General features: G+C 50.1%; 5 protein-coding genes across 5 annotated transcripts; 2 read left to right on the forward strand and 3 right to left on the reverse strand.

Annotated features, from left to right (window-relative positions):
* Nucleotides 1-1,722: 1,722 nt before the first annotated feature.
* LOC102051594 (olfactory receptor 52R1-like) lies at nucleotides 1,723-11,142 on the forward strand. Its single transcript, XM_055703099.1, is given in 2 exon segments — nucleotides 1,723-3,473; nucleotides 3,476-11,142. Coding segments are annotated over 2 exon segments (930 nt in total). The 5' UTR covers nucleotides 1,723-2,770; the 3' UTR covers nucleotides 3,703-11,142.
* LOC102051429 (olfactory receptor 51I2-like) lies at nucleotides 7,725-11,142 on the forward strand. Its single transcript, XM_027807146.2, is given in 3 exon segments — nucleotides 7,725-8,116; nucleotides 8,118-8,382; nucleotides 8,384-11,142. Coding segments are annotated over 3 exon segments (1,011 nt in total). The 3' UTR covers nucleotides 8,738-11,142.
* Nucleotides 9,470-12,854, reverse strand: LOC102051257 (olfactory receptor 51I2-like). The gene has a single exon (XM_055703096.1). It carries the CDS (start codon nucleotides 12,852-12,854, stop codon nucleotides 11,889-11,891), a length of 966 nt encoding a protein of 321 aa, XP_055559071.1. The 3' UTR covers nucleotides 9,470-11,888.
* A 5,889-nt stretch (nucleotides 12,855-18,743) lies between these two features.
* On the reverse strand, nucleotides 18,744-22,306 carry LOC102049884 (hemoglobin subunit epsilon). Its single transcript, XM_055703102.1, is given in 6 exon segments — nucleotides 18,744-18,930; nucleotides 18,932-18,997; nucleotides 20,180-20,320; nucleotides 20,322-20,403; nucleotides 20,515-20,661; nucleotides 21,421-22,306. Coding segments are annotated over 5 exon segments (444 nt in total). The 5' UTR covers nucleotides 20,607-20,661; nucleotides 21,421-22,306; the 3' UTR covers nucleotides 18,744-18,867.
* Nucleotides 22,307-24,292: 1,986 nt separating this feature from the next.
* Nucleotides 24,293-26,003, reverse strand: LOC102049712 (hemoglobin subunit beta). Its single transcript, XM_005440511.4, has 3 exons — nucleotides 25,822-26,003; nucleotides 25,483-25,705; nucleotides 24,293-24,532 (listed from the first exon to the last, which is right to left on the reverse strand). Exons 1-3 carry the CDS (start codon nucleotides 25,911-25,913, stop codon nucleotides 24,404-24,406), a joined length of 444 nt encoding a protein of 147 aa, XP_005440568.2. The 5' UTR covers nucleotides 25,914-26,003; the 3' UTR covers nucleotides 24,293-24,403.
* Nucleotides 26,004-27,828: the final 1,825 nt, after the last annotated feature.

Raw genomic sequence — 27,828 nt, forward strand, 5'->3', positions numbered from 1 at the left:
AGATTACAACTGTGTGGGATTCTTCCTCTCTTGCTTTACAAACTTTAGTCATAGAGCTTTGCTTTGCTGGAGAAGAGAGGGAACATGCCCTCTTCCTCAACATGTGTTTTTGCCAACAATGACAATGGCTTTCCAGCTGAAATGTCCATTGCTGAGGCACTGGGGTCAACTCTGCCCTGCAGCAGAAGGAAAACTCCAACCAGGGCATGGGGCATCTGAATCCAGGTCTCCTCCATGAGCAGGGCCAAGAGCCAGAGGTGGGGATGGACTGACTTAGCTGCATCCCAGCTGGCTCTGGGGAGGTGACAAAAGGGTGGGGCAAGGAGAGGGAGGAAGGGAGTGGAGGACAGGATGGGAGTGTGGTTTGCACAGTGGTGGGGCAAGGACTGGGAGTCACAGGAGCCTGGAAATGGCAATAGGGCAACAAGGAGTTGTACTGAGCTGGAACAGTAGTTGGAGATTGTAGAAGAATGAAGCTGGGTTAATTAGCATTGATAATATACAGCTATAATAATATGTGGGCTGGCTGCAGCGGCAGCAGGCTGGCTGATGTAGATAAGGTGCAGCTGTGGCTGGTTAAGTTAAGTGGTTGAGAGCCAGGGAAGAGAGCACAGCCAAGGAAGAGAGAGGAGGAAGAAGCAGAGAGAGGGAGAGAGGGCTTGGGCTCTGGCTGAGGCGAGACAAGGAGAAGGCAGCAGAGGGACTGGCATGAAGAGTGTGTTGGTATGGGATGGTAAAAGACCTTGTTGCAGCTTGATAGTTTGGAGAGTGTTGTGACAGGAGATCTCCTGGGGGTTCTCCAAGTATTACCCTCCCCCTCTGGAATCGGACATGAGGACCCAGCATTTTTGGAAACTGGCATTTCTGCTGTCCCAGACTCTCTCAGTACCAAACCCAAGCCTTGAGGTTTGATACAGTTCCCCAGTCATTGGAGGGGGGTGGGGGTGGTATTTGTATGATTGGTGTTTTAATTGAAATTGGCATTGCCAAAGATTTGGCATAGTGATCTTACTTTGCATGAACTCAGCACAGGGGGGTGCTGTGTGCCACACAGCAAAGTTACTTATGAAACATGCAGAGGGCTCTCAAATGTGCCTTTCAACATTTCACCACTCTCCAACTATGTAATGGGGATGATGTTATCAACTTTTCTCTCAAAGCCTCTATTAGAGCTATGGATGAAATGTAGCACAGAAAGCATAGATTGCTCTTGTTCAGAAAGTATTTCATAATTCATGCTGCTGCAGTTCTAATTACCAGCCCAGTCCTGTGATCCAATCTTGAACTGCCCCATTGCTCTTAAGTCTCCTCCAAATAAACACACTGCAAGAAGACATGTACAAAATGGGACAAAATGCAGTTGTGCCTATGACGTCCCCAGCATTAAGATGCTTAAAAACTGTCTATTTGTCTCTCTCTAATTACACTTTAAGTAGCAGGGGAATACAGACAGAAAACGGTCTCCTGGTGTCCTCAGTGCAGAGTCCCTGCATGGAAACCTGTAGCACTCAGATGAGTATTTAGGCTTTGGGCAGTAATGTGTTGCTCTCCAGTCAGGCCTTTGATGCCACTACTCACCCTGGGCGGCAGCAGCAGCAGCAAGCACTGAACAGCCCCGGGTCCTGTCTCTCTTATTGCCTTTGTCTGGGAATTGCATTCCCCATCCTGGCATTCTCCATGGAAGAATGAAGTTTTAGCAGCACCAACAGAGGCAGCTGGCAGGAAGGAGGTGGAAAGAAGAACGAAAAATATCAGGAATCTTAATTCCTAGGATGTTTACAGCCACATGGAAAAAAGAGAGGAAATCTCTCCCAGAGCACAGGTGACCCAAAGCCATATGTATCTGTAAGGTCTCAAGTGCAGCCCCGCCAGCCCAGCCCCAGCTGGTTACTGCTGGCTGGGCTGAGGTGGTCGTGGTGTGAAATCTCTCTCTGGATGGAGCGGGAGTGCAGCTGCTGGAGCTGGCTTGGCTGGCACCAGACCCTTGGGGAGGAAAAGCTCAGCTTTCTTCTGCGAAGCTGCTATTGTCTCCTCCATCCCTCTGCTCTTTGCGGCTCCAGGGAGGTTTCTGAAGGGTCAGGAACACTGGCCTCATCTGTGCTGCCGGAGCCTTCAAGGAATACTTTTCCCAAAGTGTTGGGGAAAACCCATGAACTGAGCAATGTGCAGGGGCTGAGCAAGCTGCAGTCTTTTCTGGGGGGAGAATGGACTGTGTTTGTAGGTCGGCAGGGTGTCAAACACCGTGGCACTGGCTAAGATTTTTACCCTGAAATGAGTTGTTCCTTGACTGAGGCAAGCCCTCGTTGTCAGTGTGTACACTGGCAAGCAGCACAATGCTGTTACAAGTTTCTGTAGAGCTGGTGCTAGTGACTTCATATCCCCACCATGCACATTTTAAGAAGGTTTACTTCAGACCAACTTTCATCTGGTCTCCTGGGCTGGATACCCTTTGGACACTGGAGAGTGTCAGGTATGTGCCTTGAGCAGTCTTCCCATTCAGTTTGATCTAGCATGCTCCAGGACCACTCCATCCACTTGGTGGACAGAGCACTTTCAGTGGAAACTGCCAGGACTCTTGCTTCAAAGGGGCTCTCCTGAGCCAGTGCAAGCAGCTATCACAGGGATGGCTGCCCATGGGGGGAATTTGAGCTTCTAGACCTACCTCATGATGGTCACTGTTTGCAGTGACCAGATCAGGTTGAGTGTGTTTGATGCTTTTTTTTACAGGATGCAAGAGCCCTCAGTGTAGGCCAGAGACAAGAAGGGTTTCATGTCTCTGAGCTCTACTGCATTCTCCCACCCTCCCTACTTCCTACTTATTGGCATCCCTGGGCTGGAGCAGGAGCAGTTCTGGCTTGCCTTCCCCTGCTGCATCAGGTATGCCATTGCTGTGCTGGGGAACATCACTCTCGTCCTCATCATAAAGGCAGAGCCAAGCCTGCATGAGCCCATGTACTTTTTCCTGGCCATGCTGGCCTTCACTGACTTGGTCCTATCAACATCTACACTACCCAAAATGCTTGACATATTCTGGCTGGACTCCAGGAAGATTGGGTTTCTCTTCTACCTTGCTCAGACGTTCTTCATCCATACTTTTTCATCAGTGGAGTTGGGCATGCTCGTGGCCATGGCCTTGGATCGCTACACTGCTATTTGCTTCCCTCTGCGGCACTCCAGCATCCTCTCTGTGCCAGTGGTGGTGGCCCTCGGGAGCCTGGTGCTGGTGCATGGGGTTCTCCTGTTGATTCCAGTCTGCTTCCTCCTTCTCAGGCTGCCCTTCTGCCAGCATCACATCATTTCCCACTCTTACTGCAAGCACATGGCTGTGGTGAAGCTGGCATGTGGGGACACCAGACTCAGTGTCATTTATGGCCTTTTCATGGCTTTCATAGTGACAGTATTGGACACGATTCTCATCTCTGTGTCCTACACCATGATCCTGCGGGTGGTGATGAGGCTGTCATCCTCAGAGGCATGACTTTAGTCTTCAGCACTTGTACATCCCATGTCTATGTCATCCTTTCTTTCTATGTAGCTGTCCTCTTCACATGCTTCTCCCACCGCTTTGGGAAGAGCATCCCTCCCCACGTCCATATAATGGTGGCCAATCTCTACCTGCTACTCCCCCCCATGTTAAACCCCATTGTTTATGGGGTGAGAACAAAGAAGCTCCAGGAAAGGGTGTTCCTCTTCTTCCAGTGAAAGGCAACCTGGCCCATAGGTATGTGCCTGAAACTGTGCTTATCATTTACTGATGATGCTGGTAAATTTAATAAGCAGCAGCACTCTGACTATTGATTTGTTCAGGGAGAAACCCTCCTTCAATGCCTGGAGTTTAAGCAATGCATTCTTGCAGAAATCACTAGATTGCCTCTTCTATTATTGCTGTCCAGGAGGTTTCAACCACTGTGTCATGAATCTTGGCATAAAAACATTCAGTCCAGCTTCTACACCACTGGGAGAAGGAGAGTTCACCCCTCCCAGCAGTTGAACTCTTCACTGTTAAAATTCCTTCGCTATTAAAAAAAATATCCTCTCATGGTGAAAATTGTTCCACTATAAGCCTGAGTATCTCCAAAAGATCTTCATGCGGTGCTTTCATTATTTGAAAAGTGTTCCCTGGGCTGTGTGATGGTATTTAAAACACATGTAGAAGTAGCACTTAGGGACATGGTTTAGTGGTGGACTTGGCAGTCTTAGGTTTATGGTTGGACTTGATGGTCTTAAAGGTCTTTTCCAACCTAAATGATCCTCTGATTCTATGGGAAGGTGGTCACATGGGAACGGTGACTATCCTTGCAGAAGGAAATGGTAGAATTCAATTTTAAGGCTTAACCCTTTTTTTTTTGTGTGTGTGTGTGTAAAGGCAAAACCTACACTAATCTTATGCTAGCAAATTCCAACAGTGCCATGTAAGTGTAAACCCTTTCAAAAATATCAGAAATCTTCATTGATGTGATTATGTGGAGTGATTTATCAGAGAGATCATTGCTAACAGGATTGTACTGCATTAATATAAGGCAACTATCCTAAAAAAAGTGGCAAACATGTTTTACAAAATCACTGCTCTGTATCTCAGAAAGGTAAGCAGCAGAATGAGGTGAAGGTCAGGCAACCAAACTCAAGTTACAACATTCAAGCACATTACAGACCCTTCCTCTATTTTTAGTGCAAACTGAAGAGCACTAAGGGATGGAGAGGAGGTCTCTGACCTGGCCTGGTGTTTCTTGGAGCTCTCTGTCTTCTTGAGCAGCGCTGACTATTGTGGCCCCCCATGAGGAGTCTCCCACCTCTGCTCTCTCTCCGTGAGCTGGATGTTAGAAGGCAAGCATGAGGGGAGCCCCAGGAAGAGAGCATGCACTTCTGCTGAAGCAAAGCAGATGTGAGGCTGCAGGCAAAATGGGAAACGACTGGGTTTTGGCACCATTTCAGTAGAATACTGAAATTTCAACTCAGTGCATACTTTTTCTTCAGATAAAGCAGAAGTAGCTTTTCACGGACCACAGGCAAGAGGCAGGGGAAGCTAAAGGAGGAGAGAATTGATGGCAGTTTGTCTAAGAACTGGTCTCCGAGCACCCACTTCATTAAGCAGTGCACACTCATGAAGAATTCCTAAATGGTTCACACTTCTTGTGGACTGATGCTGACCCACCTCCACTCTGATGAGGTAGAACCCCCATTTTTCTGCAGGGTCCACAAAAAATGTGTTTTTCATTTTCATGAAGAACATGGGAGCTACCCTCATGACCCATGCCCATCCATTCCACCATACTGCTGCCTCTAGTGGCAACGGGAGGTTGCTTCCAAGAGATGCCTTTTGAAAGCAAGAAATAGCAGCAGGGGGTCGCTACTGGCCACATAAGTGCAAAGGTGGCTGGCTGATGCATATTGCTTTTGTGACCTGTGAGTTGTGTGCATACACACCATCACCACCACATAATGCCAGATACTCAGCACAAACAGCTTAGGCTCCCACTCGGGATTCCCTCCTCTGTAAATAAAGCAAGCTGGCTGTGACATCTGGAGCATTGCACAGTATGGATGGGGTGGTTGCTGGGGTGGGAGGGTGTCAGCAGTGCCCTCCAGTCAGTGCTAATGCTGCATGTCAGCTGCCTGGAGAAAGTGGTGGGAAAGCCAAGGAGGTCTGTATCCAAACCAGGGACACAAGCACACTTTCTCAGGGGGTGGGTGTGTACAACTTTGGGCTGGTGCTTTGAAATCTAAAAGCAATGCATGGTGCAATTGCTGAAGAAGGCCAAACCTGAATGTTCTGATGGGCAGCGCAGTATTTTCAGGAGTTTTACCCCTGACAATGGTGCCTGAGGCCACAGCTGACGGGAAAAGGACATTTTGCCACCATCACTCTCTCCTGTCTGTAGGTTCGCATCTGTCCTTCTCATCCCTACGGAGGGTCTCTCAGGAAGGTTTCCTCCTCTTGGATGTCTCCTTGTTGAAGCCAGAAGCCAGAACCACATTCCAGTCCTCCTTTGATTTCACACCTCGTTTCTAGCCCTACTTAGCCATTCCACAGTAGCCTTCCACTTGACACTGGGTTTCATTCCTGATAGTCTGTTTGCATCATCTCCTTTGAGACAGTGGCTCGCTCCAAAAAAAACCCCAGAAGCAGCAGTATCCAGTGAGCCTGGGACTCCCAGGGGATTTGGTGAAGTGGGGATATGGAGACGTGTTCACTGGCAGCCTGGAGGCAAGATGCTCAGGCAGCTCATATTTGACTATTGCTCCATATTTAAGGCAAAGTGATCTGCTATTTCTGGGCTGCTTTTCCCCTGTTACAAGTCTCCGGTTTGATAATTTCAGAGAACTATGCCAGTATTACTACAATATTACTGTTCAGGTGATTATTAAAAGGAGGATGTGCATGTAATGAGGAGCTTGTTACCTCAGCTCAGGTAAAGGAGCTCAGACCCTTTTCTTGTTGATGGGGGCCTGTACACACCATTTATCTGACCAAGCTAGACATCAGGGTGAGACAAACTGCCTTCTGACAGTGCCTGTTCCCCAATGTGCCTCACAGGGCCCAGGCAACCACCTGAGATGCTGATCCCTATGCAGCAGGCATCTGCACCCAGCTGAGGGGACAGCGACCTGTAAGGAAGAACAAACAGTCCCTGCCTGTGTTACAGCTTGGCAAGGTGGGCAAGTAAGACTGAAATCTTCTCTTCTCAGCATGCAGAAGTGGTTCCTGTGCACCACAGGGAGCTGCTGGAGCTGTCCTCCCTGCTAGAGGGTCATTTGGTTGTTGTTTATTACATTTACAATGCAAAGCAGCACTTGTGTTTGCACAGACAAGAATATCTGAGTCCCACATCTTTCACTCTTGGGCTAGCAGATGTTCACAACACTGCTTTATGGCAACATGCTGGTGAATGCTTGTTGGCTGGATCCTGCAAAATGTTGCTGCACTACATGGGTTCTCAGCTGTGCACAGCTCTCAGATGCAGAAACCACTTGGTGCACAGGCACTTATGTCAGGTCTTTGCTGCCAGGGTTATTTTTAGGGAAGGAAAAGATCACCAAGTCTGATAATCATTCACAGAAAGAAAGAAAATTGAGGTGCAAAAAAGTAACAAAAAAAAAAAAAAGAAAGAAAAACATCTGAAATGAGGATGAAGCTCACAACCGGCAGAGAAGACATGCTCTGAAACGCTAGCACGGAAGTGATGTAGGAAGCTCATTCATGCAGTACTGGAAGCCACGCTCAGATATGCGGGTGAGGGAGTCACCTGGAAGTGTCAGAGCACAGGGGTAGGTATCTGCATGGTGCTCCTTTGTCTTGCTCTTCTGCAGGACAAGGAAACGCCAGAGCTAGGGCGGGTGAAGTCCCTCTGTGACTCCCGAGTCCAGATGTGGGCTTTCTGTATGAGATACAAGTCTGCTTTCAGCCTTCATCCAGGATGCCAGCTCCTAAGTCTTTTTGCCAGCTGGTGCCACACAGTCAATACACTATCACACCTGCCAATCTAGTAAAACGTTCTTTGGGTCCTGGCATAGAGGTGGCCATAATTCAGCCATCAGCTAGGTACTGTGTCCCTCCATCTCCACAAGCTTTCTAACTTTTAGGAGCTGTAGTTCTCCGTGGCCAGAACTGATCACAAAGGTAAAATGCCCTCTTGCTGTCTCAGCAAACTCAGAAGTCTGGGTCCCTATGGTCACTGTGAGAGAGACGTAAAGAACGCTCTGCTTTATGGTGAGATTACTCTCTCATGTTTTCTGTGACTTCTTTTGTAGGAGTGGGAACTACTGCTTGGTCTTTGATAGGACGAAGATGCTGCACTAGGAAAATGACCAGCAGTATCTTCCTTATACCTTCTACCTTCCTTCTCACAGGAATCTCAGGAATGACAAATGGGAATGTGTGTCTTACCATCCCCTTCTGCTGTATGTATGTCATTTCGATCCTGGGAAATAGTGCAATCCTCCTTGTCATCAAGGCAGAGCGCAGCCTCCATGAGCCCATGTACCTCTTCCCGTGCATGCTGGCTCTCGCAGACCTTGATGTGTCTCTGTCTGGTCTCCCCACAGTGCTGAGTGTGTTGCTCATTGATGCACACAAGATTGGGTTTCATGCCTGCATCTCCCAGATGTTTTTCATTCACTTTCTCCATCCTGGACTCTGGGGTGCTGTGGGCCATGGCCTTCGACTGCTCCATGGCCATCTACAACCCCTTGCAGTATGCATCCATCCTGACCAACCCCAGGGTAGGTGTCATCTGGCTGGGGCTTGCCGTCAGGAGCCTTAGCCTCTTGCTCCCCTTGCCAATACTTCTGAAGAAGCTGTCGTTCTGCCAGTCCCACATGCTGGCTCACTTCTGTTTGCACCCCAACTTGCTCCAGCTGCCCTGTGAAGATATCAGGGTGAATAAGCATGTATGGCTTATTTGTCCTCTTGGTCACCTTTGGGCTAGACTTGTTGTCCATCATCCTGTCCTACATCATGATCATTAAGACTGTGTTGTGTATTGCATCCAAGTGAGAGCGTCTCGAGTCCCTGGACACCTGCATCTCTCATATCTGTGCTGGTTTGATTTGTTATATCCCAATGATCGGCTTGTCCATGGTGTACAGGTTTGGGAAATCTCCCTCTCTTCTGATCCGTATCTTCATGGCCAGTATCTGCCTCCTTGTACACCCTGTGCTAAACCCTGCTATTTACAGTGTCAAAACTAAACAGATCTGCAGAGAGATACACAAACTTCTCACTCCAAGAAGGCCCTGATGTAGGACACAGAAGACTCAAGAGCTTTTGCATATGGTAGAACAGTTGGTGAATAACAGTGCAGATGCTCTCTACTCCAGCCTGCCATCCATTTGAGTGCTGAGCATCCTGAACCTTTAACCTTTATGCAGTTGGTGAAGTCTACCCTGTTTCGAAGCCCACAGCATTTTCTTTGCCGTATAAAGGGGTGTCACAGTATCTATAGTCTCGGATGCTTTCCTGGTCAATAGTGCAGGGTCTGTAACTGCCTGAGGAGTTGCAACTGCAGCCTCCTAAGCTAATGGCCCTTCTGGTCAGACAAGGAAGACATAGCAATGGGGCATGTCGGGATAAGAGTTATCTGCCTTCACCATGGCACTGGGTCAGCTGGACCCAGGGGTCCTGTCAGAACAAGGGAGCTGATCCTCCTGGCCAGCACTGCCTAGGGATGGATCTGCATGGGAAATATAATGCTAACTAGAGGTGCTCAGCCATCTCGCCTCTAGTGCAGCAGCATGCACTACAGCACAGATTACATATGTGCAAGAGGTGTTTAAGATGAAAGTCACCAGACATTTCCCTTCCCTAGGACTGTAACCAGCCCACTCCAGGGTGTTGCAGACTCACAGCAGCTGGGATGGTTCACCTGCTCTGCCTGGACCAGGGACTTTCTACAAGGGCATGTAGTGATAGGACAAGAGGTAACAGTTTTAAACTGAAAGAGGGCAGACTTAGGTTAGATACTAGCAGGAAATTCTTTGCTGTGTGTGTGGTGAGGCACTGGCCCAGGCTGCCCAGAGCAGCTGTGGGTGCCCCATCCCTAGCAGGGCTCAAGGCCAGGCTGGACGGGGCTGGGAGCAACCTAGTCTGGTGGAAGATGTGTCCCCCCATGGCAGGGGGGTTGGAACCCCCATGTCAGGGGGTTGGTCTCTTCCGGCCCAAACCACTCTGTGATACTGATTCTGTGACCAGCAACCAAACGCCTCAATGCGGACCCACAATGGAAATGGAGCCTGTGCAATATCATTGCAACAGCACCCAGCTCACGATACCATCAGGGCATAACAGGAGCGGGATTATACACAAAAGGGTTCAGGTCAGATCCCCAGGCGGTGTGAGTAGGTCCAGCTCAGCCACCACACTGCAGCTCCACCATCCTGTATTACAGCAATAGGAGAGCCAGCTCCCACTGGGGACCCCTGAAACGAGGTGCTGCCATGCGCACTGTGTGTTTAATGCCCTACCCCCCAGTAGGAGATCTGAGCAAGACAGAGCCTGCAGAAGAGTGGCACAGATTCCCCTAAAGCAGATAGTTGGGGTTGGTTTCACCCCAGAATATCCTGCCTGCTCCCCATGCCTCCCTCTGCTTTAATTTCCATCTTTATGAATAGGATTGCTTCAGCATAGGGTGAGAAAGCAGAGAGGCGAAGCAGTGCTATGCACTTAAAACTATTGATAGCAGTGCTGGTCGCAGCCTTGCTGTGCACAAGGCTGTACATTGAAGGCAGCGCCTTCCTCATGGTCCTGAAGCACCCACCATCTCAGGATGGGCTAAGAAGAGCCCAAAAAAATCCCGTTTTCTTTTTTTCCCTTACAGAAAGCTGTCATTACTGAGAACAACCAAGGAACACTGGTATGTACTGAAGCCTAAATAGGCACATGAATACCCAAGGGAAATGACAGAAAACTAACAAAAAATGCCCTGTGTACTCCAAGTCAGACCATGGACTGAATGGCCATCAGTGCTTTACAGGCTGATCAGATTTCTCAGATGTGATCCAAACAACAGAAGCCGCCTGCCTCAGGCTGAGCCCTCTTCCTAGGGTTTCAGGGTTGAGCACTGAGTTTGACAAACAAGCTTCATGGCATTTCCCTGTCTCTCATAGCAGCCCAGGAGAACTATCCACAGATGGATTATGTATACATACCACCATGCAGCAAGAGTTTCCTCAAACTCCTTCATTTTAGACCCACTCGCATGGGACTTGTGGTCCAAATAATAGCTTACTCATTCAGGTGTTACCAAGTGTCATGGTGGTTCTGTGTCTGTTGGGGCTGTGGTACCCTCAAAAGCTTGTTAGGGCAAAAGGAAGCACACCATCTATGTGGAGCCAAGAATTTATTGTCATTGCAATTAAATTTTTAACAATGTTACAAAACTACAGAAGACAGTTGCTGTCAGTACCTTGGCCGACCTAGTATCATCTGCAAGCTGTGATCGTTCACTGTGCGCTCCTTCATCCAGGTCACTGATGACAATGCAGAAAGAAAGGAGTTCTGGCAGAGATCCCTTGGGGAGGACACTGCTGAGTCTTCTCTGGACAGAAAATGGCCTACCCTTACTTAAACCCACTGTTCATCCCTTGAAGAGAGTTTCCTCCAATCCCCCTACAAAGTAATTTCATTAAAAGCATTTAGTCAAAGGCTTTGGGGCATCCAGGTGTATTATGGCCATGGGATCCTTCCAGCTGGAGCCCCCCTCACAGAAGTCCAGCAGAGCACCAAGGCAGGATCTCCCCTTGCCGTAGCCTGGCTGGCTCCACCACAGCTTTACCCCTAAGTGTTTACCCTTACGCTTAGTGACTTTATTCTTTATCACAACCTCTACTGTCCTACCAGTGAGAGAAATCAAGGCTACTGGTCAGTAGGTCTCAGGAACCCCATGGAGCCCCTTTTGCAGGCGGAGTTGAAGGGATGCTCCGCCCTGCAGCACCATGACCATTTGCAATAGAGTGCTGCACCCTGAACAGCAGCTCTGCAGCTTCACATCTAAGCTTCTTCCAGACTCTCGGGTGAATGATATCTGGTTCTGGGAGGTAGTGATATCTAAGTGATCTTTCTTTGATGGAACACTTCCTCCATATTTACTTTGAACTGATCAAAATCCTCTAATCCATTTGCTATGAAGACGGTGCCGGGTATAGAAACCCCATGGAAAGAATTCCTGAGCTTCTCTGCTGTGGCCTTATCACCCATGAGTACGCTTCTCACCCTTGCTCACCTGTTTCCCAGACAGATTCCTGCTTTTGATGCATTTAAAAAGTGTTCCTCTGACAGTTAGAGCATCCTTTGCAAGGTGCTCATCCCATTAATTTTTGCCTTTCTTAAACTCCTGCTTATGTTCCATCTGTCATTTCTTGTGGGAATTTCATGTAGGCAAGCTTCCCACTTCTCAATGACTCCTGGGCTGCTGGCCATGGCCAGGCCAGGCCAGTCTTGCACACAGGAACCTGAGGAGGCCTTTGCGAATGGGCTTGTTTTTCATGCTGTAGATGATGGGGTTCAACATAGGCGGGACAAAAAGGTAGATGTTGGCCATGAGCATCTGGCTGAAGGGTGCAGCATTTTTCCTGTACCGGTGTATAAAGGAGAGGCCAGCCATGGGGACATAGAAGAGAAGAACAGCACAGAAGTGAGAGACACAAGTGTTGAGGGCTTTGGTCTGCTCCTCTCTGGAGGTGATGCCCACCACGGCCTTAATGATCATGCTGTAAGACAAGATGATGAGCACTGAGTCTAGGGTGATGAATAGCACCAGAGTTAGGCCGTACAGGCTATTCAGGGTGGTGTCTGTGCACGCCAGCCGTATCATATCCTGGTGCAAGCAATAGGAGTGGGATAGCACGTGGGACCTGCAGAACGGCAGTCGTGTGAGCAGGCAGATGGGCGGGAGCGCCATCAGAGAGCGGCAGACCATCCCCAGCCCAATCTTTGCAATCCTGGCACTGGTGAGGATGGAGGAGTATCTCAGCGGGCAGCAGATGGCCATATAGCGATCAAAGGCCATGACCAGAAGCACCGAGGATTCCATGAAGGAAAAGGCGTGAATGCAGAACATCTGGGTGAGGCAGAGCGGGAAGCTGATCTCTCCAGTGCCAAACCAAAAGACACGCAGCACCGTGGGTAGGGTGGACAGAGTCAGGCCCAGGTCTGTGGTGGCCAGCATCGAAAGGAAGTAGTACATGGGCCGGTGGAGCCTTCGATTGGCTCTCACGACCAGCAGGATGGTGCCATTTCCCAGCATTGCGATGAGATACATCAGGCAGCAAGGGAAGAAAACCCAGTGCTGGAAGTGAGCCATCCCAGGAATGCCAGTCAGCAGGAAAGTCAGGGCATGGCTGCTGTTCCCTGGGGACATACTTGCCCCACCTTGATGCTCTGCCTGGGTTAAAGCCCCTCTTTTTATTAGTGTTTCAAAGTTGATGCCAGGTTAGATTTCACAAGGCAATGAAAATGAACGGTTCACATGAAGATCTCATTTCTTTTCTCCTCCTTGAAGATGTGCCAGAGCAGAGATGAGCACTTTGATGTGCCAGTTCTGTCCTGTTTCTTGCTTTATTTTCTCCCCAGGCTCCTCCCCTGTAATGTCAACAGTAACATCATTTATCACACAGGGGCTACCTCCATCCCAGGACATTGCTATGGCCTCTCCTCTCAGTTGCTGTACGCAACATTGCTGTCCTTCCCTGGCACTCAGGTCCTGGTCTCTGCATCCATGTGGGTCCCTCTTCAGCTTTGTTTTTGCAGCCTCTCCCCTCAGTCCCCAGCCCCTTCCCCACCTCTGCTCTCAGTCCCTGATGCACACAGCCTCACCCCATGCACTTCCATGCAGGACAAAGCAGGAGGACAATGGTCCCTCTGACCATCCTTGCTTCTCTGGGCAGCCCTCCCCTTGCCCATGGGCTGTTGCAGCAGATGCCAGATGCCTGTTTCCGCTCCCAGGCTGTGCCTCCAGCCTGTTCTCTGTCCTTACCTGCGCGTACCATCTTGCCCAGCCAGCTCCCTCAGCTTGCTTGCTGGATGTTCAGCCTTCTCCCTTCCACCCTGTGCAGGATGCCCTGCCTGGAGCTCTGCAAACCACCATCCCCTGTCTGCCTGCTGAGCTGGGACCGTGGCTTGGCTCTTGGCAGATACGGTCCTGCTTGTCCTTCTGTCCTCCACCTGCACCCTTTGCTATCGCTTAACCTGCCCTTCAGCAGGAGGCAAAGGGGAAAAGCCCGCAGCTTTCCCCTTGGTTTGCGTCTGTGCAGCACCCAGCATCGTGGCACTGTGTTCCTTGACAAGGGTCCCTGGGAGCTACAGAAGCAGCAGCAGTTACCAGAATTTATCTGTCACCCACTCTGAACCCTGAGGGGACACGCTCACTCCTACCAGTCTACATTTGGTAAGGCATTGGCAAATTTAGGACATTGTTGTTTCCCTCCACTCCAGAGATTATTTACTGTTCTAATTGTTGTTGCTGTTAGTGCAGTTCTTAACGATAGCACACCAAGCTCTTTGAAGTGACAGGTATTCCAATTGATGTCTGTGTTAGTAATATACACAAGCAACTGTAATTCTTAGCAGAAATGTTGTTCTTACAGTAACAGTTATGGGTAAAATTAAGCAATGTGTACACAAAGCCAGCTCTCATTTCTTCTACAGAACTGTAGCCAAGGGCTTCCAGTCAACAGCCCACAGAGACCTCAGGGAAATACAGTGCTATGTGGAACACAAATCATAAAAGAAAAGCAATGTTTAAAGGGCTGAAGCTCTGAACACAGGGACAGTACTTTTTGGGGTTGGAAGTAAAAAAAAAAACAACCCACCAACAAACATGCTGTTATAAAATGCTCATCTAAGGAATTTGCGCTCCATCTGTCTATGTAAACAGGGAATGTGGCATTGCTTAAGTGGAGGGTTTGTGGCTAAAGGCAGGACTGTGCCATGAGAAATTTAATTGGTCTATTCCCAGCTGCCCCACTTGTGCTGGGGGTGCACAGGGACTTGAGAAGGCACGCAGCCAGGACTGCAGCTGACCAACAGCATATTCCATACCAGATGACATTGCGCTCAGCCATAAACCTCGGGGGGGGGGGGGGGGGGGGGGGCTGTTCGCTGAACATTGTTGGGGTTAAACCACAACAAAGGAAGAATGATGGGTGCATGGGTGGGTGGATGGATGCATGGATGGAGTGTGTGAAAGAGCTGCAGGAATGCACAGTGACAGATAAGCAAGCTGGCTGTGAACCAAAGCTCCCTTTTAGCACAAATTCTGAACTGAAAATGTCCCACCCAAAATTAAAACATCAGTGATGAAGCAAGGCTGGCAGGGAAGTGCATTGAGCCTTCAGATGTCCTTACCTCTGTTCAGCTGAAGTCCTTACACAGAAGATGCGGAGTGAAAGGGAACCTTGCTTCTGCCCATTTCACATGCAGAGGAAGCTGTCTGGTTTTGTAATGCCTGTGTGAAATCTCAGCAGCAATGGCAGTCACCTGGGACCTGCTGCAGGGGCTGAGGCCATGAAATGCAAAACAACTACACAGTCCAGGAAGGCAATGGTACTCCCATTTGTACCTTAACTGCTACCACCCTGGCAGCAGCACAAGGGTAAATACTACACGAGCAAAAACAAGGATCATAAATGTTTAGGAACTGGTGGTCAGAGCAGCAATGACACACAAAAAAAAAAAAAAAAAAAGTTTCCCCAAGATTTGTCTTCCCTTTTAACATAGAACCATGAAGTAAAACACACCCATCCCTGGCAAGCCTTTCAGTGCAAAAGCTGTGCCTCACTCTTCTTCCTCTGTATGCTTGAAAAAGTTCTACCATGGCAAATGTTTGGGGAGAGAGAGTTGGGGAAGGGATGGGGAGAGGGATATGCAGTGCTCACAGGTGCAGCATGTACCAGCATGGGTGTAGGGTGAGCCTATATTTTGGCCATGCAAAAGCACTGTCATGTACACATTGCATTCTCAAACATCAGCAGTGGAATCCCAATAAACCCTCTTACAGATGGATACATTTTATTTTCCCCATCTTACGGACAGGGCAACTAAAACAAAGAGGGAAACCAGAAAAAGCTAATACCACTTTTTATTTACTTCTCAAAAGCTTTAAAACATCTTTTTCAAAATCAGAACAAGTACATTACCATTCATCCTCATTTCAAATAGTGTGGGAAAAAACAACAAACATTTCACATGGGTGGCTGAATTTTGTTACGATTGTATTCCAGTCCCACCAGTTCCAAGACCTGTCTTCTGAAATGCTCTATTATGCTGACACTCCTGACAGCATATTCCCTCTAGAGGCATAAAATCGTGCCTTACACTATATATAACCCCACCAGGGGCAGCACAGTCAGTGAAAGTATTTTTGGCTTGTGCTAAGAAGTGAACTGGGGTTTTTTTTTTCTGCTCCTGTTATTTTGGTAAGTGTGGAGATCAAGACAGATTAAAATAATTCTACCTGAGAGTCCCCTGGTTAGCCTGCTCCTTAGGCTGACATTAAACTGCAAATAAGAATTCCTTAAAAGGCTCAGGGGGTTGATTAATTCATTGTATTTTCTAAGCTGGAGTTTTTAAGTTTCCATTTGCAAGCAATGTGCCACAGCATTTAACAAGAGGATTTTACTGTAGAGAAGACAGGAATGTTTCTCTCATAATCACAAAATGCACCACCACATTTTTCATTGTGCACACTCCATTAAGTATCCTAGCACATCTAGTCAACTACCTCTTTTTATTAAAACCTGTTAACCACTGCAAACAATGTCTATTATGAGATAAATGTGCCCCAGCTCTTTCTTATGTGCTCCTTCACCCTCCTGGAGTCAGCAGTGCTTTTTTCCATGCCCCTTCATAAGCTGATGGCTCTCTGCCCCCCATGGAGGTGTGTGACCATGACAACAGGCATTAGGGGAGCCAAAACAGGGCTGGACACAACCACAGAGGACTATAGACCTGATCATACCCTGTCTCCTTATCTCTTCTGACTGCCTGGTGACCAAGGAGTGCCTTGTCCCATCCCATTTGCCTCCATCTCACGGTGACCTGGCTGCCTTCCAGAGAGATGGCATTCAGTAGCATCTATGCCCCAAACCTAATTTTCTTCACCAAGGGTTCAGTTCTCCTCTTCATTTTGTTGTCCTCCATCATGGTCCTTGTGACACCTCTCAGCATTGCCTCCAAGGGCAAGGGACTGAAGATTGTGTGGTCTCAGTCTTCTTCATCCCAGAATATGGCTAGCCCATCCTGCACAGATTTGGGAAAGAGGCACACCTGTCTTACACGCTGTGATGGGCAACATCTACATGCTCCTCCCACCTCTCTTCAATCCTCTCGTTTGCAGCATCCAAACAGAGCAGACTGACCAGCAGGCTGAGGGAGGTGATTGTCCAGACTTGACCCTGCTCTGATGAGACACCCACCTGCCCAGCCCTGTGTGTCCAGCTCGGGGGCCCCCAACATCAGAAGGACACGGACCTGTCGGAGCGGGCCCAGAGGAGGCCACGGAGCTGCTCAGAGGGCTGGAGCCCCTCTGCTGTGGGGACAGGCTGGGAGGGCTGGGGCTGTGCAGCCTGGGGAGGAGAAGGCTGCGGGGAGACCTTAGAGCAGCTGCCAGTGCCTGGAGGGGCCGACAGGAAAGCTGGGGAGGGGCTTTGGGCAAGGGCAGGGAGTGGTGGGACAGGGGGGAATGGCTTGAAGCTGAGAGAGGGGAGATTTAGGTTGGACATGAGGAAGAAACCCTTCCCCGTGAGGGCGGCGAGGCGCTGGCCCAGGCTGCCCAGAGCAGCTGTGGGTTGCCCATCCCTGGCAGGGCTCAAGGCCAGGGCTGGACGGGGCTGGGAGCAGCCTGGGCTGGGGGGGAGGGGGCCCTGCCTCTGGCGGGGGGTGGGACTGGCTGGTCTTGAAGGTCCCTTCCAGCCCAGACTGTTCTGTGATTCTGTGAGTCTCTAACTTACAAAGGCACCTACAACTTGTTTCTTTATGGACCCCTTCAAACTAAGCCATAGGTGAGCAAAGCAAGCAAATGCCTTGCAAACTCAGAACTGAACCACAGAACGGTAAGGGCACTCCAGGGATCTCTGGTCTGATGCCCTGCTTGAAACAGGGTCAGCACATGGGTTGCTCTGCTGTTGGCTGCACAGCGTTTCCAGGAGCTCAGTTCTTCTCCATATCCCTACAGATTTGGCACATAGGAGAAGCCTGCAGAATCCAGGTGAGATGAGGGCAGATTTTGAAAGATTATGGTCCAAAACAACTGTGTCCTCCCTGGTAACTTCAGAAACTTCTATCACAGCCAGGTCTCTGCTGTGCCAGATGCTGTAAACAGCACTGGTTGTCAGCCCCCTTGTGCAAGGTGTCTCCAGTCCTGGTTTAAGAAAAGATTTAAGAGTAAGATAGACACAGTCCTGGCTATTTTTATGGTGGGGTTTTTTTTTCTGTTTGGTATAATAAAATAGCTAAAAAATAATTGAATTTGTCACCTTTGTTCCAATGAAGGAATGACGAAGCCTGACACACAGCCTGGCTCCGTGCACCATGAAGGCCCCTCGGATGGGATAAGGAGGGCCAGGCACAGAAAAGCCCCAATACCAGCTAGTGTGGTGGGATTTTTTTCGGCTGGGTTATGCTGGGAACTGAATCCCCTTGGTCTGGACAGAGGGGGGTCTTTGGGACTGTGGGTGCCTGGGGATGAGGATCTGCTATGTGCATCAGCATGAAAAATGCCCCCTGGAGAAGCATATCTCCTGTTAGACCAGCTGATTACAGCTAGAAGAAGTGGACATCTCCTGAACCTCCCAAGAGTCAGAGTTGAAAGGTTTTTCTCCTGCATCAGCTGGTCTAAAAGGAGATGGTCCATCCCCAGCCCTAGAGCAGAGCAGGGCAAGGCAGGCACCAGCTACCAAAGTGCAGCAGCAGCTTGGCTGGCAACTCTGTGCTCCAGATGGTGCTGGCTTCACCTTATTTCACATTAATGTAGAGCTGGGAGACCAGATGTGGATTCTTCACAATCTCGCATTATTGCTATGGCCCTCCCTGAAACAGCCCCAAGTGTCAGGGCCCTTTGCATGGGTTTCATCTTCACAGGCACCCAAGCACGCACTAGCAGGGAGCACACATGAGACAGCACTGCAGAGTTAAGGAAACTGTTTGCAACAGCCCTTAGAAACAAGAAATGTACCCAAACATGGATGGCATTGTGTGGAACAGCACAAACTCCCCTGGCCCCCCTACTTTCCTAGCACAAAGACTCTGCAGACACAGTGCTGGAAAGCCTTTATTTGGTGGTTACAGCCTGTCAATACCCACAGGGCATCTCCTCGGGTTCAGAGGTGCTTGTGGTGGAGCAGGGATTCTTCCTTGCACGGCTGGTCCTGGGATGCTCAGTGGTACTTGCGGGCCAGAGCGTGAGCCACGACACCGACCAGCTTTTGCCAGGCAAACTGGCAAAGCAGGGGTGAAATCCCTGCCAAAGTGGGAAGCCAGGACAATGATTAGGATGTCTCCAAGGAGCTGGAGGAGAAAGAGGAAAACAGACAGGTTCAGTGCTGCTTGAAGCATTGTGCCACTGCAGACCCCAGAGCAGGGAACTGGCATCCCTGAACTGGGGCTGAGCTGTTGCACCCACAACCCCTCAGAGAAGGCTCTGTGCTCCTGCTTTTCACAACTCCACCAGCCCTACCCTGCCCTGCCATGTCTTTAGCTCTAAACAGCTTCTTCCTTCATGCAAACTCCCTGTCTCCCTGGTTTTCCTGCTGCAGACTTCCCTTGGTCCCTCTCCTTCCCATCCCCCACCAACACCACCCTGTAACCCACAGGCTGCATTTCCCTTCTCCTGACTTCTCCCTGAGGCTGGACTTCCCTACTGAAAGGACTCACATGCTGCACACACCTCGTCTTTCTCCTCAGCTCCTCTGCCTCCTAATAAGTGACCCTCAGGCTCCAGGGCTGCTTATGGCGACTGGCTCACTCCCCATTCCCTGAGACTGCTACAACAAAATCCTCAGTCGTTCCTTAGAAATCTCTGGGATTTCGAAAAACTGTATTTGCTTCAGTCTTAAAAAAAAAAAAGGAAAGAAAGAGCCTTGAAACTATTCCCCACCATTTTGGGGATGCTAAAGCAATTTGGCCTGAGACCCACCCTGCAAAATGCTGTTCTGGGTTTTTTTTTGGGTTGTTTTTATTTTTTTTTTTAATTCTTTTTCTCCTTTATATGTAAATGGAGAAAATTATCCCTTTCTATTTAAAACTGTTGGAGGAGCAGGGAGTGTCCCATCCAGACAGGCAGCCCATTCTCTGTGCTTTTCCGGCACGCTAGCCACTCATCTTGCTATAGGACCTATGATTTCCTTAAATGCTCTTCTTTGCTTCCCTCTGCTTCCAACTCCTCCAGCCCGTGCTGCACCTTCCCTGGGGTTTGTTTCTTTTGTCCCCCGACCAGATCTCCTTCAGGTAACAATCTCCCCATCACTGTGATGGTACTTAAAATGGGACTTTTCACTGTGAAAGTCACCCACAACCTTGCGAAGAGTCCCTGCACAAGCTATCACCATGCTTGGGTACTACAGAGGGACTCTGTTTCCATAAAGCACCCCTTGGACAGAGTTGTTGGAGGAAATACCAACCGTTTCAAAGCAAAATCTGACTTCTCCCACCCGAGGTAGGGAAGGGGCTGGGACTGCAAACATGTCTCACCCTAAAGTTCTCAGGGTCCACGTGCAGCTTCTCACAGTGCAGCTCAGACAGCTTGGCGTAGGTCAACTTAATGTTGTCCAGGTTCTTCACAGCTTCCCCAAAGGAGGTGAGCACTTTCTTGCCATGGGCACGGACCTTGGGGGTTGCCGAGGATGGCGGTGGGGCTGGAGAGGTTCCCAAAGGAAGCAAAGAACCTCTGGGTCCAGGGGTAGACAATCAGCAGCCTGGGTGAGAGACAGAGGGACACAGACACAATGTTAATGCTCCCAAATGCAATTGCCATGGTTTGTCCTATCCAGGGTGCAGCTGAGCAGATGCCTGGGAGATGGACCTACCTGGCCAGGGCCTCGGCACCGCATTCCTCCACATTGACCTTGCCCCAGAGGCTGGCGATGAGCTGCTTCTCTTCAGCTGACCAGTGCACCATGGTGGCAGGCGGCTTTGCTCAGAGCGGCGGTGAGGACACAGACCCTGTAGCTGAGCTGCAGACCCCATGGAGGTTTTTATCCCCTGCCAGCAGCTCCTCCCTGTCCTGTGCTATGGGGTCATTGGCTGGGGCTGGCTGGGGTGGGGGTCCCCAGAAGTGGTGGAGCAGAAGGGGATGGCCAGGGTGTGGCATCCTGAGAAGGGGCCCCTGGTTATCCTGAGCTCAAGAGCTTTATCCCTTCCCCTCTGTGCAGGCAATTCTCTGTTTCACCTATCAGATGTGAGCCCCTTTGCAGAGAAAAGACTGCACAATCCACTGTGCAGTAGTCCACTATGCTTTATCATGGATGAGGACCTTTGGAGAAGGGCATGTAGTGATAAGACAAGGAGGAATGTCTTTAAATCGAAAGGGGGGTAGAATTAGATGAGATATTAGGAAGAAATTATTTGCTGTGAGGGCGGCGAGGTGCTGACCCAGCTGCCCAGAGCAGCTGTGGGGTGCCCCATCCCTGGCAGGGCTCAAGGCCAGGCTGGACGGGGCTGGGAGCAGCCTGGGCTGGGGGGAGGGGGGGCCCTGCCCCTGGCAGGGGGTGGGACTGGCTGGTCTTGAAGGTCCCTTCCAACCCAACCCATTCTATGAGTTTATGATAAGTGCATGGGACTCAGTGGGTGAGAGCCTTGTGCCTTGGCTCTCCCAAATGCTGGACTCTGCCTTGCCTTAGCCTCTATCAGCAAAATGATGAATGCCCCTGCCAAAATGCATCCTGTGGCAGAGCAACCTAGAGGGATTTGCCACCAGGAAACCGTGTAGATACCTGTACTGCAGGAGGATTCCAGTGTCCTTGCACCACCAGCAGCTGTGAGCAATGCTGGAGTTGTCCAGAGGATGCTCAGGCTTTGCAGCTGAGATCTGCATTAACCCTATTTTCCTCCTCCTGTAACAGAACTTGACCTGTTTAGTTTACTTATCCCTTTTGGAGTGTGAGGAAGCTCATCCAAATGTTCTCCCCTCAGATGTAAAAAGGACCACCTAGATGCAGCGCTGCTGGACAGGGAGCAAGTATTAAAAAGGATCACCCTTTTCATCCCATTTCTGCTTTCATCCACATCCATAAAAGGCAGGGGAAATGGGCTTTGAACACAAGGGTTTCCACTTTGGGATCTCCTTTGTGTTCAAAAAGCAGCAAAAAGCTGTGTCCAACCTGGAGGAGCCCAGGGCCTTTCCCTTCTGAACCTGACCTGACAAGGTTGCTGTATTTCATGTTTCACCCCAACGTTTCAGCCAGGCTGTGCCCAACCTCCTTTGGCAGGAAGAGATATTTGTGCTTCATGTGAGTTGCTGTCCTGGGACACCCCTCAGCAATCTGCGGGCAATGGACCTTTGCCAGGAGCCCTTACATGATGGTGGGGGGGCTCTCCTGATTTATTTTCTGCATAAAGCCCCAATAAATGCTGTCCTTGCTGAAAGCACACGGGCTTTGATCCTGATCTCAAGGCACCTAGGGCAATCAATCCACTGTCTCCCTGGTGTTTTCCATAGGATTTGGATTGGGCTACGTAAGAGGCACTGGGTCTTGTTGGTCTGGGGGCTGGGTAAGATGAGGGGCATTTGGATGGCCAGGCTGCAGTGGAGCTAAAGACCTGACAAAGTTCCTGTCTGGACATCAGGGCTTGCCTTCCTCCATGTTCCTCCTGCCAAGTGTCTTCAAGCCTTTTACTGCAAATACACGAATGGGAGGAAGTCAATTAAAAGAAAGAAAATACTGAGGGAGATTTTCAGCCTGATAATATCTCTTTACCCTTTTAGTTGTAGAGGTTTTTTTCAATGGAATAGGGATGAGTAATCTTCATTAGAGCTGCCTACATCTGCCTTTTCTTAAGGAAACCTAATGCATGAGGCTGGTGTGCTGGAACATGATGAGAAATCAAGCTGAGCACTGCCTGGGTGCATGCATGGGGGAGAGAAACACACAGGCAAAATGCCACCGGGCTGCTGCTGGTGCCCACCCTCCTGCACCGCCTTATCACGCCCCCCCCCCCCGCCCCCAGGACCTGTGGTGCTGCCAGCACCGCACTGCACCAGGCATCGCCCGGGCGGGTTATCAGTTCCCACATCGGCCATCACGAAGGAGACAAAATGGGAGCAGGCAAAACAGCATGGGGAGAGGACATCCCGCAGGATCTATTTGCTGTAGGGACATGAACCAGGGTGTTACCCCCTAGCTGCAGCTGGGGCTGGGGCATGAAGCCACGGGCAGTGCCAGTGGGCACTGTACTGGTCCTACCCTGCTGCCAGGTGCAGGGAATGGAAACCCTCGTCCCTGCTCCTGGGAAAGGGTACGCCAGCAGGAACCACAACAGTGGGAAGAGCCCAGCCCTCCCTTGCTGTACTGACATGTAGGATCTAACCTGAGAGGTATGCTTGGCTCATTTCTACCCCCAGACACCTCACTTGCAGGAGAACACCAGCTTGTTCAAATAATTCAGTCATTTCTGCCTAAAGTCTTATGAACAATCACGTTCATATAAAAGTTTATGAATATTTATCATGAAACCTATGAAAAACCATGTAAGAATCTGTTTCTTTGTGACCCTGGTCTCCTGACCAAGACACCACACTCTGTGCCTGCCCTGACTCCCTGCAGGGAGGAAAAAACCTCTGGGATTTACTACAAATCATCTTCTCACCTTCTCAGAGTCCTCCTCAACACCAGAAACAAAATACCTTTTCCTTCGAGTAAGGTGTGTGAGAAGGGGCATTTATGGGTCACAGAGGGCTTTTAATACCCTCCAGTGGGTCAGGGACAGTGAGTGGGATGCCCATAAATGTGGATGAAGCTGGGATAAGACACGGTGCAAACAGAGTGTCAGAGACACGGGGATATATAGGTATGCCCTTTTTTCCCTTTAAAAATAAGCATGTCTGTTCAGCTAACTGTTGCTTTTACTGCATCATGCTCAGTTCACACAGGGCAGGACAGTGCTTCCCACACCAAGAATAAATGCTACCCTAGAGACTCCTGCTCTGCAGACACTTAAAACACCCAAAATGCTCTGCATGCGCTGAGCATCGATTGATACTCGCATCCGAAAATTATTAATAGTTGCCACTGTTAGCAGGACTGCCCTTCCCTCTCCCCTCCCCCTCCCCCCCCCCCCCCCCCAAATTGCAGAATGGGTGGTGCAGGGTGAAAAAGCATAAACAAAGTCTGGACAGGTTTTGATAACAAAATGTTTATCTAAAACCTACCCCCACCCAGCTGGCTGCTTGGCCAGTATGAGTCAGCTAATTTCTTGTAGGCTTTATGCCAGGAATGAGCTAGGGTAGATTAAAGTCATCACTTTGTTTATTGTCCCTAAAAAAATATGAATTCCACAAGTTACCGTTCCCTGCAAGAAAATACGCAGGTTTCACACTAAAATACTGGTGAGCTCCTCAGTGCAAACTTTCTGGTGTGTGACTACAGAGGCAGCAGGGCTATATCTACACAGTACTCTGTAGGCATGATTTCCAGAGGCAAATCCCCCACAAGCCTCCCAAAAAAACACAGAACAAAGGGAGGTGGCATTTCCTCGGAGGAAAATGCCCACTCTGCTCAAGCTTACACTTCAGTCCTCCTGCGGGTACCCCAGGTCCCCATTCCCCCCCCCCTCCCCCAGCCTCACAGGGACACACAGACTCAATGGGAGACTTCACAGGATGAGCTTTATTTGGTTGTTAAAAGCTGTCAGCCCCATAGTAGCATGTCAGCTGGTGCACAACACGCAGGATGCTGCTCAGGCTTTTCTGCCGATGCTTTAGTGGTACTTGCGGGCCAGAGCGTGGGCCACCACACGGACCAGCTTTTGCCAGGCAGCCTGGCAGTCAGGAGTGAAATCCTTGGCGAAGTGGGCGGCCAGGACAATGATCAGGATGTCACCCAGGAGCTGCAGGGACAAAAGCACCCTTGCGTTAGCAATGCCCAGGAGCCTGCAGATCCTCAACACAAGCACTTGCATTAGACCCAGGGAAACCTCCAGGTACTTTGTAGGCTTAAATATTTCCCTGGAGGTTTTTTTAAGATGTACCTTAAACTTGTTCTCTGTTTTTACTCTAAAGATTCAGGTTCTGCTACTGCTGTGGGAAAAGTAACCAAAAAGCCTCCAGAAATTCTGTTGATTAATTTTTTTCTTTCTCCCTTCTGGCTTTGTTTGGGAGTTTCCCCTGAGCAGAAGACACAGATGAGCATCTGCTGCACGGCAAGGATCCAGAACTCAGCACTGCAAAGTGACCTGGCACGAACAATGAGCTCATGCTAAGGTGGTGGTGGATCTCTGCCAGCACTGGTGACAAATGTCAGGGTTACTTCCCCGCTGGGAAACTCTCAGCTGCAGAGATGTGGGAGCCAAAGTTTTCTCTCTCCCTGAGTCCCATTCCTCTTTCACTTTTGGCATCTAGCCACCATGCCTTGCTCCTCACTCATCTCTCCTTTCTTCTGCATGCCAAGCTTAACTCTTGCTCCGTTGCTTTCTCCTTGGCTCAAACCTCTTCCTGCTCAACATCTGCTTTCACTTTACTCTTCCCCTCCTTTTCCACACTGAAACCACTTCCTCGCCTCCTTCCCATCTCCCATGCGTCTTTGCTTGCACCCTCCAGTCCACCTCTCCATAACTATCACCTCTCAGCCCCTTCGGTGCATTCTCACCAAGCTGCAGGTTGGTCCCTTCCCTCTCCCTTCCTCTCCTGCATCTCCCCTAAACCCAACCAACAACATCTCTTCCATTTGCACTGGTCTGTCTAAGGTAAATCCCTCACATGGCAGGGCTCAGGGTTAGAAGAGAAACTGCCCAGAGATGCAATGGGGAGGATGGGTCCCCCAGTCAGGAGCATGGCTCACCCTGAAGTTCTCGGGGTCCACGTGCAGCTTGTCGCAGTGCAGCTCAGACAGCTGGGAGAAGGTGTTCTTGATGTTGTCCAGGTTCTTCACAGCATCCCCAAAGGAGGTGAGCACTTTCTTGCCATGGGCACGGACCATGGGGTTGCCAAGGATGGCAGTGGGGCTGGAGAGGTTCCCGAAGGAAGCAAAGAACCTCTGGGTCCAGGGGTAGACAATCAGCAGCCTGGGGAGAGGCAAAGGGACACAAGCAGACACAGACATGTTAACGCTCCCAAATGCAATTGCCACAGTTTGTCTATCCAGGGTGCAGCTGAGCAGATGCCTGGGAGATGGACCTACCTGGCCAGGGCCTCGGCACCGCAGTCGGCCACATTGACCTTGCCCCAGAGGCCGGTGATGAGCTGCTTCTCTTCAGCTGTCCACTGCACCATGGTGTCGGGTGGAGGATAGCGTGTGGCTGCTGGCAGGTATGGAGGAAGTCTCGGCTCTTGCTCCCAAGGGGATCGCACGCTGGTGACCAGCTCTCCCAGTCTCCATTTTTATATGCTACACCGGGCCCCTCCTCTTCCACATGCACCCCTCCATTGGCTGGGCCTGCGGGGGGGGGGGGGGGGGGCCCACAGCCCTGGCACCCCAAGGGAGGGGACATGGTGTCAGGGTGGGGCCCGGGGCAAGATGCCCAGATCCACCACTGGGATGGGCTGGCAGACTGCCCTCCCCCCGTCTTTGATTTCCAGCTTTGCAGCTCACTGATGACGAGTGGCATTTATCTCCATGCAAAGCCCAAGCACGGCACCACGCAAGACCTGCACAAGCCCTCAGAGGAAGCTGTGTGCAAGGATTGGCACCCCTCGGAAGGTGCAAACCACATCAGGCTGCATGGCTGCGAGGCTGAAGACTTGGACTTGAGGCTTGTTGGGTCCTCCATTTGAATGCACCAGCAGTGTACAAGCTGTTTCTCTTTGTCCTCTTCTTGCAGGACCTGTCAGGCTTTGGGTTGCCCTCATTCTTTCCTATCAGCTATTTAATAGTGTGCTAACATCAGAATAACACCAAGAAAACCATGGGCAGTGGCTTGCAGTCTGAGAGAGCTCCTGTCTCAAAAAGCCTGTTAGGAAAGGCCAAGCAACGTTGGAAGGGAAATGTTGTAACACAGGCATGCTAATTGCACGTAGGGTTTTAGCTCACAGGGGCCCCAGGAGAGCTGGGGAAGACTGTGTATACTGGGGTCTGTGCAAATGTGCAGCAGGAGACAGTGTTTGAGCTAGTGATTTTGCAGCCAGAGGAGCAGTGGCCCTCCCAAGTGGTGGGAAAGGCAGCTTGGTCTCCTTCAGCTCCCAGCATAGCGGGCTGGAGGTGGTGGTGTGGGATACAGGCACTGGGGTCAGGGATGGAGCTTGGGGGTAGACCCAGGCAGCACACAGGGATGCCAGCTGGTCCAGCAGGGTCTGGATGACCATGGATCAATGGGTTTGCATTGGCTGTGCTGCCACTGTAGTGATTGCTGCTCCGGTTCTCCCCTGCCTGCTCACTTCAGGAGTGGGCTTGGCCAAAGGACCCTGGGGACATGCCTGGGGGGTGACACTGGTCCCCAGCCCTCCACGCTGAACAGTGCAGTGTTTACTGCAGAGCTGCTCTGGAGCCATTCACCCTGACTTCTCCCTGATAAGGGGGTGGGAGGGATTCACCACCCAGAAACCCCAGACATGTCCCTGAATTGCTCTTAGTGCTGCGGGGATGCTGCAAGTCTGAAAGGAGGATAGGAGGCTGGTGAGGGCCATGGTCCTCCACGTGGCATGGGGACTGTTCAGGGAATTTCGTTTTGCTTGTGGAAAGTTAAACATAGGTGCCAGTGAAAGCAGATGCTTTGTCTCTCCCATCTGTGAAATTACCTTCTTGGCGTATTTTTTGCATAATATATAGTTGTGTCTATTACATTCTGCCTTTAATAATTCGAGAATGGTAATGATTTAGTCAAAAAACAACAAAAAAAGCATTTTTCTTTCCATGAAGGAAGTTACAATGGCCCTGATCTCACTGCCCCTTCTCCCACTGCACGTTTTTGTACAAAGTTTTGTTCCACCTAATCTGTGAAAAACTCATAATGTTAAACTCAACGATGTTGCCTGAAGCCTCAAAAAAGCATCAGAGTATTTCTGTTTGCATTTTGTAGTGTTTATTTATTTTTTTTAAATTTCCCCCTGGATTTTCCAGCTCAGACAAGTCTCACTTGCATGAATTCACAGACAAGACCATAGCTCACATTACCCTGTGTGTGTGAGTACCTCCTTCCCATTCTCCAGCACCTAGGGGTGGCCCCCACCCCAGCCCCACAGAGAAGCAGAC

Source organism: Falco cherrug, chromosome 2 (assembly GCF_023634085.1).
Source record: "Falco cherrug isolate bFalChe1 chromosome 2, bFalChe1.pri, whole genome shotgun sequence".
NCBI lineage: Eukaryota > Metazoa > Chordata > Aves > Falconiformes > Falconidae > Falco > Falco cherrug.

Excerpts from the sequence above, each read along its gene's own strand:
- LOC102051257 (XM_055703096.1), bottom strand. The coding sequence starts at position 12,854 with ATGTCCCCAGGGAACAGCAGCCATGCCCTGACTTTCCTGCTGACTGGC.
- LOC102049712 (XM_005440511.4), bottom strand. The coding sequence starts at position 25,913 with ATGGTGCAGTGGACAGCTGAAGAGAAGCAGCTCATCACCGGCCTCTGG. Across the intron at positions 25,706-25,821 it reads GGTGCCGAGGCCCTGGCCAG|GCTGCTGATTGTCTACCCCT; the intron begins GTAGGTCCATCT and ends GCCTCTCCCCAG. Across the intron at positions 24,533-25,482 it reads TGGACCCCGAGAACTTCAGG|CTCCTGGGTGACATCCTGAT; the intron begins GTGAGCCATGCT and ends TTGTCCCTGCAG.